The 17,724-nt window shown below is 43.1% G+C and overlaps 1 protein-coding gene across 1 annotated transcript; it reads left to right on the top strand.

The window, feature by feature from the left end:
- The first annotated feature begins 820 nt into the window (after positions 1–820).
- LOC124020304 lies at positions 821–3,958 on the top strand. The gene is made up of 5 exons (XM_046335655.1): positions 821–982; positions 1,180–1,346; positions 1,616–1,726; positions 2,051–2,203; positions 2,296–3,958. The coding sequence occupies exons 1-5, from the start codon at positions 865–867 to the stop codon at positions 2,893–2,895; spliced, it is 1,149 nt and encodes a 382-aa protein (XP_046191611.1). The 5' UTR covers positions 821–864; the 3' UTR covers positions 2,896–3,958.
- The last annotated feature ends 13,766 nt before the right edge of the window (positions 3,959–17,724 follow it).

The raw sequence follows: 17,724 nt of genomic DNA, 5'->3' as shown, positions 1-17,724 counted from the left end.
TTCTGGAATTTTCCAAGCTGTTTAAAGGCACAGTCAACTTAGTGGATGTAAACTTCTGATCCACTGGAATTTTGATACAGTGTCTGTAATTGTTGAAAAATGTATTGTGTCATGCACAAAATAGATGTCCTAACCGATTTGCCAAAACTATAGTTTGTTAACAAGAAATGTGTGCAGTGGTTGAAAAATGAGTTTTAATGTATGTAAACTTCCGACTTGGAGTTTCGGCGTTTTATAGTAATCGTTATCAACTGTTCTGCAGAGATGGAACATAAAGTCACAGAAAATAGAAGTTGTGGTGGCAGCTGCAGAGAGGTCTTTGGGTGTGTGAGACTTGACATCAGAATAATTACAGGGTGTGTTAAGTGGTGGTCTCCCATCCTTTCAGGCTGTTGGTCTGAAGTAGGACTAAATATATATTGTTTTATTTTAACTCGGCAAGTCAGTTAAGAACAAATTCTTATTTTCAATGACGGCCAAGGAACAGTGGGTTAACTGCCTTGTTCAGTGACAGAATGACAGATTTGGACCTTGTCAGCCCAGGGATTTGACCTAGCAACCTTTCAGTTACTGGCTCAATGCTCTAACCACTAGGCTACCCTGCCACCCCAATAGTGGAGCATGGTATTTATTATGACTTATTATTATTTTGTGAGTGTAGTGTGAAATTTTTGGGCATTTGTTGTATTTTTTTTATATATATTTTTTAGCAAGGTATAAGGGAGTTATACTCCAGTCTAATGGTAGCGGTACACCTCATCGGAGAACAGTAGGTGGCAGTGTTTGCTGCTGAAGGTTGAATGCGATCCGCCAACCCAATCTCAAAGAAGAAGAACGTATATTAGCTAACGCCGTATTTTCGAAATGGCATATCTCGAGTTCAAGTTTGAGGACGAAATAACCAAATACATTCGGGAACAAGAATTGACAACGTCGCTGAAATTCGTAATATTGGGAAAGGACAAAAGTTTTGGGCAAAAGGGTACGTTGTCTTGTCTTATTTAAAATGTATAACTAGTAGCTAACTTTTGCTACTCTCATCTAAAATGATGCTAAGTTAGCTAGCTAGCATAACAGATTCAATTTCAAGCGCTCGACCAGAGAGCAACTTTATTAGTTTCCCCCACAACCCTATCCTTCTAATAGTAATATATCATATTGTTTACCTTTTTTTAACAGATGCACAGCCTTTGGCACGGAAAAAACTCAGCTGGGAGAGTAAAAGTATCCCGTTCAATGGTGTTCCGTTTCAAGTTGTTGGCACAAAGACGTATGAATGCCACCAGGGCAAAGACAGACAGACAAAAGCCAAAGAGAAATATGCTGCTGAAAGAGACAAGAAGGAAGTAAGTTCATAGACGGATCACTGTCCTTTACACCACACACTTTATATAACATTTCATTAGAATCATGTTGAAGTACTAACAGTGGAATGTTCCTCAATAAGACGGGACTTTAAAGGGTTGTCCTAACGCTGTGGTCACTAAAGAGGCCATGGCACTTATTGCAATAGTATGTAGGTGGGGTTCGGGTGGTGAGTTTCCCTGTACACTGTAAAGAGCTTTGGGTGTCTAGAAAAGTGCTACAAAAGTCAAATGTATCATATCTTCCGTAGCTTGAAGACCATGCCTTTGTAAAGAGACGGAAACTGGTACAAAATACCAAAAAGGTGGACTGCAAGGCTATAATAAACATCGCCCACGTTATCCGCTTTCCTGATTTTAAGGTAAACATGAAAACGTATATCAAGGTCTAGGCCTTCTGTTGGTCTGTCTAAAAAAAAAAATGTATCAGAATTGAGCTGGATATGTAAACACAACCTGTGAATCAGCGTAACACCAAAAGAGCTCATCTGATTGGTCAGAACACTGTACATAGTACCAGTACAGCCAGCCCATTTCCAATTATGGGCAAAAGAGTCGATCTGATTGGTCAAAAGATCAATTAGTGGGGGGAAAAAATATCAGAATTGGACTGTCTGTGTGAATCATCCTAACACCGTACATAGTACCAGTACATATGTAACAAATACCACTGTTTTTATGTCTAGATTGAGGAAAGTACAGTGCGCTCTAAAAAGGAGGCCTCCCAAACTCTGAAGGCAGCACTAAGTGAAACGCCCAGCTCCGTGAAGGCAGAGGTTGTCTACTGCGTCAGGTTCCCCTCCCTCTCTGAGCACAGCTCACATGCAGTTGTTGGCGAGGTAAATATAACTATCGAACCTATATAATAGACTGTTGGTTAAGTTACCCTCTGACCTCTTTATAATAAACCCATGTGTTCTTTCTCCAACAGGCAGCTCATGTTAGGGAAGCTGTAGATGCCAGGCTGAGAGAGAAGATTGAGCAGCTGACTCTGTCTGGTGTGAGAAAGATGACTGAAATGAAGTGTCATCTGAACACCTTTGTAGTGGAAGAGCTTTTCCACGGAGAGCAGCCCCCTCCACCTACTCGCAGGCGCTATTACCCTACTGACAGTGACATAAGAAATGTCATGTTTAAGACCAAGCGGGCCACCGGAGACTCCAACATTGACCGTCCATACGAAGGTCCATCTGGAAGAGGAAAGAAGAGGTCCTCTAGGAAGCTGTTGCGGTTACGGAGGCAATGTGCAGGATATCTTAAAGAGATCACAGAACTCACTTATCATCTCGAAGAGGAACAGTACGTGACTGACCTGTCTTCACAGCTCAGAAGCGTGTTGCTGGATATGAAGGCCCATGTTCCACAGGATAAAGACCTTCCACTGACCTTTTCTCCAAGGAAGAGAAAAGCTGAGATGGACATGGACCTCATTCCAACCAAGAGTGCATCACACCCTTTCATAGATGGGTTAGAACAGCATACAGAGGACATAGTGAGCGTGGATACCTTGTTGGCATTGAGCCTAGGTTAGTAGGGCTGAGTGGATATCTTGTTGGCATTGAGCCTAGGTTAGTAGGGCTGCGTGGATACCTTGTTGGCATTGAGCCTAGGTTAGTAGGGCTGCGTGGATACCTTGTTGGTATTGAGCCTAGGTTAGTAGGGCTGAGTGGATATCTTGTTGGCATTGAGCCTAGGTTAGTAGGGCTGCGTGGATACCTTGTTGGTATTGAGCCTAGGTTAGTAGGGCTGCGTGGATACCTTGTTGGTATTGAGCCTAGGTTAGTAGGGCTGCGTGGATACCTTGTTGGCATTGAGCCTAGGTTAGTAGGGCTGAGTGGATATCTTGTTGGCATTGAGCCTAGGTTAGTAGGGCTGAGTGGATATCTTGTTGGCATTGAGCCTAGGTTAGTAGGGCTGCGTGGATACCTTGTTGGTATTGAGCCTAGGTTAGTAGGGCTGCGTGGATACCTTGTTGGCATTGAGCCTAGGTTAGTAGGGCTGCGTGGATACCTTGTTGGTTTTGAGCCTAGGTTAGTAGGGCTGAGTGGATATCTTGTTGGTATTGAGCCTAGGTTAGTAGGGCTGAGTGGATATCTTGTTGGTATTGAGCCTAGGTTAGTAGGGCTGAGTGGATATGTTGGTATTTATCCTATAGGCTGATGACTGTGTGGGTTCTGCCACCAATTGAGTATATTTTGGGTAGTGTACCTTTTTTATTTCAACTAATGTTAATATTCTGTTAATGTAACAGATGTGAAATGGCTAGCTAGATTAAAGTTATACTGTTACATTAACAACTTCATAAAAACATGTTTTCTCATCTGTAATGTAAAACAAATACATAACTATAGTAAGTCATTTAGGAGGCATATAAACACACTGTTCCACTCATCTGCAGCTACTCTGTACTTTATTTTATTATGGTCTGTCCTGATGCCTTGTCACTTTACCCTGCACATTTATCTCCTTGATCTGGTACTTCCTGTATATAGTCTCACATTGATCTGGTACTTCCTGTATTTAGTCGCACATTGATCTGGTACTTCCTGTATATAGTTGCACATTGATCTGGTAATCCCTGTATATAGCTGCACATTAACCTGGTACTGGTAATCCCTGTATATAAACTGCACATTGATCTGGTACTGGTAATCCCTGTATATAGCTGCACATTGATCTGGTACTGGTACTCCCTGTATATAGCTGCACATTGATCTGGTACTGGTACTCTTGCTTTGATCTGGTACTCCCTGTAGCTCCACATTGACCTGGTAATCCCTGTATATAGCTGCACATTGATCTGGTACTGGTCCTCCCTGTATATAGCTGCACATTGATCTGGTACTGGTACTCCCTGTGTATAGCTGCACATTGATCTGGTACTGGTAATCCCTGTATAGCTGCACATTGATCTGGTAATCCCTGTGTTAGCTGCACATTGATCTGGTAATCCCTGTGTATAGCTGCACATTGATCTGGTAATCCTGTATATAGCTGCACATTGATCTGGTAATCCCTGTGTATAGCTGCACATTGATCTGGTAATATATATAGTTGCACATTGATCTGGTAATCCCTGTATATAGCTGCACATTAACCTGGTACTGGTAATCCCTGTATATAAACTGCACATTGATCTGGTACTGGTAATCCCTGTATATAGCTGCACATTGATCTGGTACTGGTACTCCCTGTATATAGCTGCACATTGATCTGGTACTGGTACTCCCTGTATATAGCTCCACATTGACCTGGTAATCCCTGTATATAGCTGCACATTGATCTGGTACTGGTCCTCCCTGTATATAGCTGCACATTGATCTGGTACTGGTACTCCCTGTGTATAGCTGCACATTGATCTGGTACTGGTAATCCCTGTGTATAGCTGCACATTGATCTGGTAATCCCTGTGTATAGCTGCACATTGATCTGGTAATCCCTGTGTATAGCTGCACATTGATCTGGTAATCCCTGTATATAGCTGCACATTGATCTGGTAATCCCTGTGTATAGCTGCACATTGATCTGGTAATCCCTATATATAGTTGCACATTGATCTGGTAATCCCTGTATATAGCTGCACATTAACCTGGTACTGGTAATCCCTGTATATAAACTGCACATTGATCTGGTACTGGTAATCCCTGTATATAGCTGCACATTGATCTGGTACTGGTACTCCCTGTATATAGCTGCACATTGATCTGGTACTGGTACTCCCTGTATATAGCTCCACATTGACCTGGTAATCCCTGTATATAGCTGCACATTGATCTGGTACTGGTCCTCCTGTATATAGCTGCACATTGATCTGGTACTGGTACTCCCTGTGTATAGCTGCACATTGATCTGGTACTGGTAATCCCTGTGTATAGCTGCACATTGATCTGGTAATCCCTGTGTATAGCTGCACATTGATCTGGTAATCCCTGTGTATAGCTGCACATTGATCTGGTAATCCCTGTATATAGCTGCACATTGATCTGGTACTGGTAATCCCTGTATATAGCTGCACATTGATCTGGTACTGGTAATCCCTGTATATAGCTGCACATTGATCTGGTAATCCCTGTATATAGCTGCACATTGATCTGGTACTGGTAATCCCTGTATATAGCTGCACATTGATCTGGTACTGGTAATCCCTGTATATAGCTGCACATTGATCTGGTACTTCCTGTATATAGCTGCACATTGATCTGGTACTGGTAATCCCTGTATATAGCTGCACATTGATCTGGTACTGGTAATCCCTGTATATAGCTGCACATTGATCTGGTAATCCCTGTATATAGCTGCACATTGATCTGGTACTGGTCCTCCCTGTATATAGCTGCACATTGATCTGGTACTGGTACTCCCTGTGTATAGCTGCACATTGATCTGGTACTGGTAATCCCTGTGTATAGCTGCACATTGATCTGGTAATCCCTGTGTATAGCTGCACATTGATCTGGTAATCCCTGTGTATAGCTGCACATTGATCTGGTAATCCCTGTATATAGCTGCACATTGATCTGGTAATCCCTGTGTATAGCTGCACATTGATCTGGTAATCCCTATATATAGTTGCACATTGATCTGGTAATCCCTGTATATAGCTGCACATTAACCTGGTACTGGTAATCCCTGTATATAAACTGCACATTGATCTGGTACTGGTAATCCCTGTATATAGCTGCACATTGATCTGGTACTGGTACTCCCTGTATATAGCTGCACATTGATCTGGTACTGGTACTCCCTGTATATAGCTCCACATTGACCTGGTAATCCCTGTATATAGCTGCACATTGATCTGGTACTGGTCCTCCCTGTATATAGCTGCACATTGATCTGGTACTGGTACTCCCTGTGTATAGCTGCACATTGATCTGGTACTGGTAATCCCTGTGTATAGCTGCACATTGATCTGGTAATCCCTGTGTATAGCTGCACATTGATCTGGTAATCCCTGTGTATAGCTGCACATTGATCTGGTAATCCCTGTATATAGCTGCACATTGATCTGGTACTGGTAATCCCTGTATATAGCTGCACATTGATCTGGTACTGGTAATCCCTGTATATAGCTGCACATTGATCTGGTAATCCCTGTATATAGCTGCACATTGATCTGGTACTGGTAATCCCTGTATATAGCTGCACATTGATCTGGTACTGGTAATCCCTGTATATAGCTGCACATTGATCTGGTACTTCCTGTATATAGCTGCACATTGATCTGGTACTGGTAATCCCTGTATATAGCTGCACATTGATCTGGTACTTCCTGTATATAGCTGCACATTGATCTGGTACTGGTAATCCCTGTATATAGCTGCACATTGATCTGGTACTTCCTGTATATAGCTGCACATTGATCTGGTACTTCCTGTATATAGCTGCACATTGATCTGGTAATCCCTGTATATAGCTGCACATTGATCTGGTACTGGTAATCCCTGTATATAGCTGCACATTGATCTGGTACTGGTAATCTCTGTATATAGTGTTATTATTGTGTATTCTATTCCTCTTGTTACAATCCCCATGTTTGTTTTTTACTTTGTATCGTTGTGAAGGGCTGTAAGCAAGAATTTCACGGTCAAGTCTACACCTGTTATATTCGGTGCATGTGACAAATAAAATTTGTTTTTGAAGTGCCCAAATAAAGTAAAAGGGTTGACCTTAAGTGTTGATGTTTAATCTTAAATCAGACCATTTCTAAATATGCATTAATGACTGTTTAAAAATAAAAAATCTGTGTAGGTTTTACTTGTGCATTAAAAAAAAAAAAATTGAAAATCAAGATGTATCAATTTAAAAAAATATATATAATGGCATGTAGATATTGGAGTAAACCAAAATAGGTTTACTCCTAACTCTTGAGTAAGGGCCAACATGATTAGCTTGCAATCTGATTGGTTGATCTGGTTGAGTGCATTGTTTTACAACTAAGTATTCCCTTTCCTTGAATAAGCAACCTGGTCTCGGAGCATTTGGTATTATTCTGTACGTAAAACCGATAGGCTCCATTTTACTCTGTCTCGTATGGTATATATTAATCTGTAGATGTCCATCACCCATTCCGTATGATATCTTACGAAGTACAATTAATATTCTATTTTACGAATTTGCAGAAAATATGCTATGTTACGAATTCAAGCTAGGTGGGTAATGTTAGCCAGGCTAGCGGTTAGGTTAGGGGAAGGGTTAGCTAACATGCTAAGTAGTTGCAAAGTAGCTAAAATGCTAAAGTTGTCCGTGATGAGATTCAAACTCTTAACCTTTGGCTGTGTGTTATACACCTACCCAGCCATCTGACTTCAGTAACCAAACCAAACGTAACATACGGTGCATTCAGAAAGTATTCAGACCCCTTTTACCACATTCTGTTACGTTACAGCCTTATTCTAAAATGGATTAAATTAAATGTTCATCAATCTACACACCATACCCGCTAATGATAAAGTGAAAACAGGTTTATACATTTTTGCTAATTTATAAAAACAAATCTGAAACAGATACCTTACTTGCATAGGTTTTCAGATCCTTTGTGATGAGCCTTGAAATTGATCTCAGGTACAGTCTGTTTCCATTTATCAGCCTTGAGATGGTTCTTCAACTTGATTGGAGTTCACCTGTGTTAAATTGAATTGATTGGACATGATTTGGAAAGGTACACACCTGTCTATATAAGGTCCTACAGTTGACAGTGCATGTCAGAGCAAAAACCGAGCAATGAGGTCGAAGGAATTGTCCGTAGAGCTCAGAGACAGGATTGTGTCGAGGCACAGTTCTGGGGAAGGGTACCAAAACATGTCTGAAGCATTGAAGGTCCCCAAGAACACAGTGGCCTCCATCATTCTTAAATTAAGAAGTTTGGAACCATCAAGACTCTTGCGAGAGCTGGCCGCCTGGCCAAACTGAACAATCAGGGGAGAAGGGACTTGGTCAGGGAGGTGATCAAGAACCTGATGGTCACTCTGACAGAGCTCTAGAGTTCCTCTGTGGAAATGAGAGAACCTTCCGGAATGACAACCATCTCTGCAGCACTTCACCAATCAGGCCTTTATGGTAGAGTGGCCTGATGGAAACCACTCCTCCGTAAAAGGCACACCACAGTCCGCTTGGAGTTTGCCAAAAGGCATCTAAAGGACTAAAAGATTGGAAACAAATTCTCTTCTTGGATAACCAAGATTGAACTCTTAAGCCTGAATGCCAAGTGTCACGTCTGAAGGAAACATGGCACCATCCCTACGGTGAAGCATGGTGGTGGTGGCATCATGCTGTGGGGATGTTTTTCAGCGACAGGGACTGAGAATGTCCTTGAGTCTGAATGTTCTTGAGTGGCACAGACAGAATCTGGACTTGAATTCGACCGAACATCTCTGGAGAGACCTGAAAATAGCTGTGCAGCGACGCTCCCCATCCAACCTGACAGAGCTTGAGAGGATCTGCAGAGATGAATGGGAGAAACTGCCCAAATACAGGTGTAGCGTCATACCCAAGAAGACTGATCGCTGCCAAAGGTGCTTCAACAAAGTACTGAGTAAAGGGTTTGAATACTTATGTAAATGTGATATTTCAGTTTTTTTTATTAATACATTTAGCCAACATTTCTAAACCTGTTTTTGTTCTGTCGTTATGGGGTTGGGGGGGGGGGGAAGCAACAGTTATCAACTTAAGAATAAGGCTGTAAAGTCAAGGGTTCAGGATACTTTCTGATTGCACTGTATCATACTAATTTGAGTGTCCTGGACTTCCACGTACTATGTTACGTCTGGTCTTTGAGACCAGGCTGGAATAAGACATCCGATTACCACTTTGCATTTAAAACAGGCCACCGTTGGTTATATTATAGCTAATAAATAACCAAATCAATGAGGTAACGGAAACGTATGGCCTTTCTCTCAATTGGATTTTGCTCAACTCCTTCGTTCTCGCTCTCTGTCACTTTCTTGATAAAGATCATATGTAAACGACGAGAGGGAATTGGGATGAAAAATGTGCTTGTATGAAATTCTCCACTCGCGCATCATCATGCAAATTATGTTTAAAGTGGTGGATTCCGAAATAAATGAGGAAAGTGATACAACCCAATTAAGTTAGTTGTGCAAGACACTTTGTATGTAACCAATACTTTTCTTAATCAACGTGGCAGGTTAGGAGAATGAGGTTATCTTAACCTGCTATGTAAACGTACCATCAGTATTGCCGTGTTCACGTGCTAGTCGGAACTAGTCAACTCTGAAATGGCGACTTGTTAAGTGATGTAGTTGAAGCGGCAGGTAGCCTAGTGGTTAGAGCGTTGGACTCGTAACCGAAAGGTTGCAGACAAGGTCAATATCTGTCGTTCTGCCCCTGAACAAGGCAGTTAACCCACTGTTCCAAGGCCGTCATTGAAAATAATAAATTCTTTCTTAACTGACTTACCTAGTTAAAGGTTCAAAATAAAAAATAAAAATACACGTGCTGCGTTGAACATGGCAAGTTTCAGACTTTCCTAGTTCCGACTAGCACGTGAACACGGGATAATGCCACTACATTGGCATACGTGTCATCCCACTCCATCTGATTGGTCGGGTAGATGTGCCTTGTGGTGTGTTTACTAGTGACGACCGTTTCACTGGTACCGTAAAATCATTTTTCATCAGGCTATTGACGACTTTACTGATTGGAATTAAATAATCTGATTCTAGATCTTTAGGTAATAAAGTTAAAACAATTTTAGTCCTCTGAATGTGATCACTGGAATACATTCCTATGTCCTACTCTTCTAGCACAGCTACCTGTTTTGTTATGAGCCTGTCCCTTTTGTTATGAGCCTGTCCATTTTGTTATGAGCCTGTCCATTTTGTTATAGCCTGTCCATTTTGTTATGAGCCTGTCCATTTTGTTATGAGTCTAGCCTGTCCATTTTGTTATGAGCTTGTCCATTTTGTTATGAGTCTTGCCTGTCCATTTTGTTATGAGCCTGTCCATTTTATGAGCCTGTCCATTTTGTTATGAGTCTAGCCTGTCCATTTTGTTATGAGTCTGTCCATTTTGTTATGAGTCTAGCCTGTCCATTTTGTTATGAGCCTGTCCATTTTGTTATGAGTCTTGCCTGTCCATTTTGTTATGAGCCTGTCCATTTTGTTATGAGCCCTGTCCATTTTGTTATGAGCCTGTCCATTTTGTTATGAGTCTTGCCTGTCCATTTTGTTATGAGGAGACTGCATGCCTAAACATATTGCAGAGACTGTTAGGAGACAGTGAGGAGACTGCATTCCTAAACATATTGCAGAGACTGTTAGGAGACAGTGAGGAGACTGCATGCCTAAACCTATTGCAGAAACTGTTAGGGGACAGTGAGGAGACTGCATTCCTAAACATATTGCAGAAACTGTTAGGAGACAGTGAGGAGACTGCATTCCTAAACATATTGCAGAAACTGTTAGGGGACAGTGAGGAGACTGCATGCCTAAACCTATTGCAGAAACTGTTAGGGGACAGTGAGGAGACTGCATGCCTGTTCAGTGGGGCAGATGTCTCCACCTGTAGCCGAATGGAAGAAACTACAGTTAAAATTGAATGTAACATTCTGTCAAGATTATTTTTGGATCATTTCAATGAAATAATGAGAACTCTCAAATACCTTTAACTTTAAAGCCTTTTATTTTGACCCACTGTTAATCTATCCATTTATACAATGGGTATTTTTCCACAAATCATCATAAAGAAAATGTGTTACTCATGTTATGACCAAGGCATTTCCATTCTTTTCACGAATCACACACGGATCATCATTATAGTCAAAACACACACGGATCATCATTATAGTCAAAACACACACGGATCATCATTATAGTCAAAACACACATGGTTCATCATTATAGTCAAAACCCCCACTAGGTTCATCATTATAGTCAAAACCCCCACTAGGTTCATCATTATAGTCAAAACGCACACTGTTCATCATTATAGTCAAAACACACACGGTTCATCATTATAGTCAAAACACACACGGTTCATCATTATAGTCAAAACACACACGGTTCATCATTATAGTCAAAACACACACGGTTCATCATTATAGTCAAAACCCCCACTAGGTTCATCATTATAGTCAAAACACACACGGTTCATCATTATAGTCAAAACACACACGGTTCATCATTATAGTCAAAACACACTTTGCTTTTAAACATCAAATTATAAAATCCCAATGTCGATGCATTCATTGGGACAGTTTCAGATGATCAGTATTGCATTCTCCATGTCGGCAGAGAGTAGACAGTAGACCTTCTCCAGTGCCCTGTCTAGAAACATCACAAACAGCCCAGAGGCCTGACCACAGAGAGTAGACAGTAGGCCTTCTCCAGGGCCCTAGACCACAGAGAGTAGACAGTAGGCCTTCTCCAGGGCCCTAGATTACAGAGAGTAGACAGTAGACCTTCTCCAGTGCCCTAGGCCACAGAGAGTAGACAGTAGGCCTTCTCCAGGGCCCTAGGCCACAGAGAGTAGACAGTAGGCCTTCTCCAGGACCCTGTCCAGAAACATCACAAACAGCCCAGAGGCCTAGACCACAGAGAGTAGACAGTAGGCCTTCTCCAGGGCCCTAGGCCACAGAGAGTAGACAGTAGGCCTTCTCCAGGGCCCCAGACCACACAGAGTAGACAGTAGGCCTTCTCCAGGACCCTGTCCAGAAACATCACAAACAGCCCAGAGGCCTAGACCACAGAGAGTAGACAGTAGCCATGGGTAGAGGGGTTAAGGGCTGTTTCTGGACAGGGCCCAGCCATGGGTAGAGGGGTTAGGGGCTGTTCCTGGACAGGGCCCAGCCATGGGTAGAGGGGTTAGGGGCTGTTCCTGGACAGGGCCCAGCCATGGGTAGAGGGGTTAGGGGCTGTTTCTGGACAGGGCCCAGCCAGGGCCCAGCCATAGGTAGAGGGGTTAGGGGCTGTTCCTGGACAGGGCCCAGCCATGGGTAGAGGGGTTAGGGGCTGTTCCTGGACAGGGCCCAGCCATGGGTAGAGGGGTTAGGGGCTGTTTCTGGACAGGGCCCAGCCAGGTTCTAGGAGTTCAAATACTTTATTTCCCAGGGGTCGGAGGTCAGCCAAGCAGGGATGTCTGAGTAACTTTGCACCTTCAGAGATTACCAATGTGATCCTGGTTAATTCACATGCTAACTATCAGCAGGCAGGGCCCCACGCTGTTTTCTCTCTCTCTCTCTCTCTCTCACTCACTCACTCACAAACAGACGCACCACACACACACACACACACACACACACACACACACACACACACACACACACACACACACACACACACACACACACACACACACACACACACACACACACACACACACACACACACACACACACACACCAAGAGAAATCTACAGGATCTGCTCTCTCTCTCTGAATAGAGTAGATGATGTTTACACCACAGTAAACCATGACGTCTGGTCTGGGCCACCGTGTGACATCACCACCAGCAGCAGATTAAACAGATCAGTGTCTGTCTTCACCTGTCAATCACAGACGCGTGGCACCCTATTCCCTACATAGTGCACTACTTTAGACCTGAGTCCTGGTCCTGGGTGCCATTTTGAATGCACACTTAGTGACCTTCAGTACGAGAGCAGTTGAGGTCAGAATGAAGTTGTTTAGCTTCACGTCCACCACACTAAGGGGCTCAGATTACGGGGTTGCCAGGGGATTCCAATATCACAAGGTAAAAGAACACTGCACACTGATTGACTGATGCTCCTGTGTGGTTTATTGAAACAATGTGAGGACTGGGAACACACTGTAACGAGACTCCCATTAGTGACCATCAGAGACATTTAGAGTTGGGACGTTGACGTAGCATTTACACGACACCACAATATTCTAAAGGCGGCCATGTTGGTTCCCCATTAACATTTCCCCACAGGGAATATTTAAACACGATGCTATATTAGAGACCTATATAGAGACCCCCCCAGGTCTGAATCTATTTTTAACATTTTTTATAACCTTTATTTTACTAGGCAAGTCAGTTAAGAACAAATTCTTATTTTCAATGACTGCCTAGGAACAGTGGGTTAACTGCCTGTTCAGGGGCAGAACGACAGATTTTGTACCTTGTCAGCTCGGGGATTTGAACTTGCAACCTTTCGGTTACTAGTCCAACGCTCTAACCACTAGGCTACCCTGAAACTGAATGTCTAGAATTTAGAACAATGTTCAAAGAGTTCTTTAAAAGCTGGCTGAGCTTTTCTAAATATATGGCTCTGCTGTCCACTTCATTCATCGCCCTTTGACCTCTTCCTACTGCGCAGCACCCTGACTGTGTGATCTATCCAGGTCACGGCAGAGGCACCGCTGTCAGAGTACATTGTGTTCTACCCCAAGCTAGCCTGCGGGCCAATCTGCTTCTGCTCTACTGCCGATGACTCCTGGAGTTGTCATGCCAACAATGACAACGGAGGAGCAGTCCAAATCTCAACCAGATCTGGGGACCAGGCTGACGCCAAGCGGAGCTGGACCTAATGGGGCAACATCACACGTCACTCGTAGTCAACCGCCAACAGTCTTCGCCAACAGAGTAAGAGATTAGTCTGTCTCTCCATGACAGTTGGCTTTACATCTCAGCGAAGGTGAAGGTCACTGATGAACTCCAGTGAAGGTGAAGGTCACTGATGAACTCCAGTGAAGGTGAAGGTCACTGATGAACTCCAGTGAAGGTGAAAGTCACTGATGTACTCCAGTGAAGGTGAAAGTCACTGATGTACTCCAGTGAAGGTGAAAGTCACTGATGTACTCCAGCCAACATGCTACACCAGTGGTCCCCAATCCTGGTCTTAGGAACTCTGCTACCTACTACACCATGTTATGGTGAGCCTTCACTCTGCTACCTACTACACCATGTTATGGTGAGCCTTCACTCTGCTAACTACTACACCATGTTATGATGAGCCTTCACTCTGCCGACTACTACACCATGTTATTGTTATGATGAGCCTTCACTCTGCTAACTACTACACCATGTTATTGTTATGATGAGCCTTCACTCTGCTAACTACTACACCATGTTATTGTTATGATGAGCCTTCACCCTGCCAACTACTACACCATGTTATTGTTATGATGAGCCTTCACCCTGCTAACTACTACACCATGTTATGGTGAGCCTTCACTCTGCTAACTACTACACCATGTTATGATGAGCCTTCACTCTGCTAACTACTACACCATGTTATGATGAGCCTTCACTCTGCTAACTACTACACCATGTTATGAGAGCCTTCACTCTGCTACTACTACACCATGTTATGACTACTACACACCATGTTATTGTTATGATGAGCCTTCACTCTGCTAACTACTACACCATGTTATTGTTATGATGAGCCTTCACCCTGCCAACTACTACACCATGTTATTGTTATGATGAGCCTTCACCCTGCTAACTACTACACCATGTTATGGTGAGCCTTCACTCTGCTAACTACTACACCATGTTATGATGAGCCTTCACTCTGCTAACTACTACACCATGTTATGATGAGCCTTCACTCTGCTAACTACTACACCATGTTATGATGAGCCTTCACCCTGCTAACTACTACACCATGTTATGATGAGCCTTCACCCTGCTAACTACTACACCATGTTATGGTGAGCCTTCACTCTGCTAACTACTACACCATGTTATGATGAGCCTTCACTCTGCCGACTACTACACCATGTTATTGTTATGGTGAGCCTTCACTCTGCTAACTACTACACCATGTTATTGTTATGATGAGCCTTCACTCTGCCGACTACTACACCATGTTATTGTTATGATGAGCCTTCACTCTGCCGACTACTACACCATGTTATTGTTATGATGAGCCTTCACTCTGCTAACTACTACACCATGTTATGATGAGCCTTCACTCTGCTAACTACTACACCATGTTATTGTTATGATGAGCCTTCACTCTGCCGACTACTACACCATGTTATGATGAGCCTTCACTCTGCTAACTACTACACCATGTTATGATGAGCCTTCACCCTGCCGACTACTACACCATGTTATGATGAGCCTTCACTCTGCTAACTACTACACCATGTTATGATGAGCCTTCACTCTGCTAACTACTACACCATGTTATGATGAGCCTTCACCCTGCCGACTACTACACCATGTTATGGTGAGCCTTCACTCTGCTAACTACTACACCATGTTATGATGAGCCTTCACTCTGCTAACTACTACACCATGTTATGATGAGCCTTCACTCTGCTAACTACTACACCATGTTATGATGAGCCTTCACCCTGCCGACTACTACACCATGTTATGGTGAGCCTTCACTCTGCTAACTACTACACCATGTTATGGTGAGCCTTCACTCTGCTAACTACTACACCATGTTATGATGAGCCTTCACTCTGCTAACTACTACACCATGTTATGATGAGCCTTCACCCTGCCGACTACTACACCATGTTATGGTGAGCCTTCACTCTGCTAACTACTACACCATGTTATGGTGAGCCTTCACTCTGCTAACTACTACACCATGTTATGATGAGCCTTCACTCTGCTAACTACTACACCATGTTATAAACTCAGCAAAAAAAGAAATGCCCCCTTTTTAGAACCCTGTCTTTCAAAGATAATTCGTAAAAATCCAAATACCTTCACAGATCTTAATTGTGAAGGGTTTACGCACTGTTTCCATGCTTGTTCAATGAACCATAAACAATGACTAAACATGCACTTGTGGAACGGCCGTTAAGACACTAACAGCTTACAGACGGTAATTAAGGTCACAGTTATGAAAACTTAGGACACTAAAGAGGCCTTTCTACTGACTCTGAATAACACCAAAAGAAAGATGCCCAGGGTCCCTGCGCATCTGTGTGAACGTGCCTTAGGCATGCTGCAAGGAGGCATGAGGACTGCAGATGTGGCCAGGGCACTAAATTGCACTGTTCGTACTGTGAGACGCCTAAGACAGCGCTACAGGGAGACAGCTGATCTTCTTCGCAGTGGCAGACCATGTGTAACAACACCTGCACAGGATAGGTACATCTGAACATCACACCTGCTGGACAGGTACAGGATGGCAACAACTGCCCGAGTTACATCAGGAACACACAATCCCTCCATCAGTGCTCAGACTGTCTGCAATAGCCTGAGAGAGGCTGGACTGAGGGCTTGTAGGCCTGTTGTAAGGCAGGACCTCACTGGCAACAACGTTGCCTATGGGCACAAACACACCTTCGCTGGATGAGACAGGACTGGCAAAAAGTGCTCTTCAGTGACGAGTCGCGGTTTTGTCTCACCAGGGGTCATGGACGAATTCGCGTTTATCGTCGAAGGGATGAACATTACACCGAGGCCTTTACAGTTCAGTTTACGTCTCAGTTGTTGAATCTTGTTACGTTCATACAGATATTTACACATGTTACGTTTGCTGAAAATAAACTCAGTCGACAGTGAGAGGATGTTTATTTCTTTTTTTTTGTTTAGTAACAAGATGCTGGTCAACGCTACGTTCGTCAGCTCATTGAGAAATTGATTTTAAATGGCGCGTAGCTGACAAAGCATGAACATTTGAATCCTGATCTTAGCCTGTGAGGTTTGAGGCTAATATACCTCTGTCTGTACAGTAAGTACCTCTACTAACGTGATAACTTCTACTTGAAGAGGCGAAGAAAAGGAGGTATGACTTGAGCTTGGATTTTTATTTCTCCATCTATTCATTCAATGTAATGCCATGACACAACTGGTCTATGTAACAGTAAACACAGGGCACAAATGTTGAGTCCAATATGTGTCATACTAACACCTCTTATGTAGATTATACAGTAGGGTGGAACTGAGTAAATCCCAGTCTCCACAGATTTCTTTCTTATACCCTTCAGATTCCAGGAATATTTCAACCGGGATTTGTGGAAAACCTGGGAATTTGTGGAAAATTCCACAGTAAGGTTTGACTTAAGTAAAGAATGTCGCAGATCTTCCCTACCTTGATGGGATGCGAAATTCCTGAACATTTCCCAGACTCCCAGGGTTGGAAAAACAAAAACTGGAATTGGCAAGGAATAAGGAGGAAATCCGGGAATCCTCCAATGGGTATTTCTGGAAAACCTATGAATTTGGGATATTTTGCAGCCCTAATGGTATGTATACCTCTTGTTCATTGATATATGTACGTTATAAGGTCACCGGGTCGATGGCAACCTGGTAGGTTAAAATAAATAAACAATTCAAGTAACCGCCTTCACTCTGGGGTGGTCCTTCTGTAGCTCAGTTGGTAGAGCATGGCGCTTGTAACGCCAGGGTAGTGGGTTCGATCCCCGGGACCACCCATACGTAGAATGTATGCACACATGACTGTA

This window comes from Oncorhynchus gorbuscha, unplaced genomic scaffold, assembly GCF_021184085.1.
Source record: "Oncorhynchus gorbuscha isolate QuinsamMale2020 ecotype Even-year unplaced genomic scaffold, OgorEven_v1.0 Un_scaffold_807, whole genome shotgun sequence".
Lineage (NCBI taxonomy): Eukaryota > Metazoa > Chordata > Actinopteri > Salmoniformes > Salmonidae > Oncorhynchus > Oncorhynchus gorbuscha.
The sequence above is the reverse complement of the archived record's forward strand: the minus strand, read 5'-3'. Positions and strand labels throughout refer to the sequence as shown.

Bases quoted from the DNA above. Each gene is read 5' to 3' on its own strand.
- LOC124020304 (XM_046335655.1), top strand. From the start codon at position 865: ATGGCATATCTCGAGTTCAAGTTTGAGGACGAAATAACCAAATACATT. The intron at 983-1,179 runs GTACGTTGTCTT...TTTTTTTAACAG, and splicing joins CAAAAGTTTTGGGCAAAAGG to ATGCACAGCCTTTGGCACGG. The intron at 1,727-2,050 runs GTAAACATGAAA...TTTTATGTCTAG, and splicing joins TCCGCTTTCCTGATTTTAAG to ATTGAGGAAAGTACAGTGCG.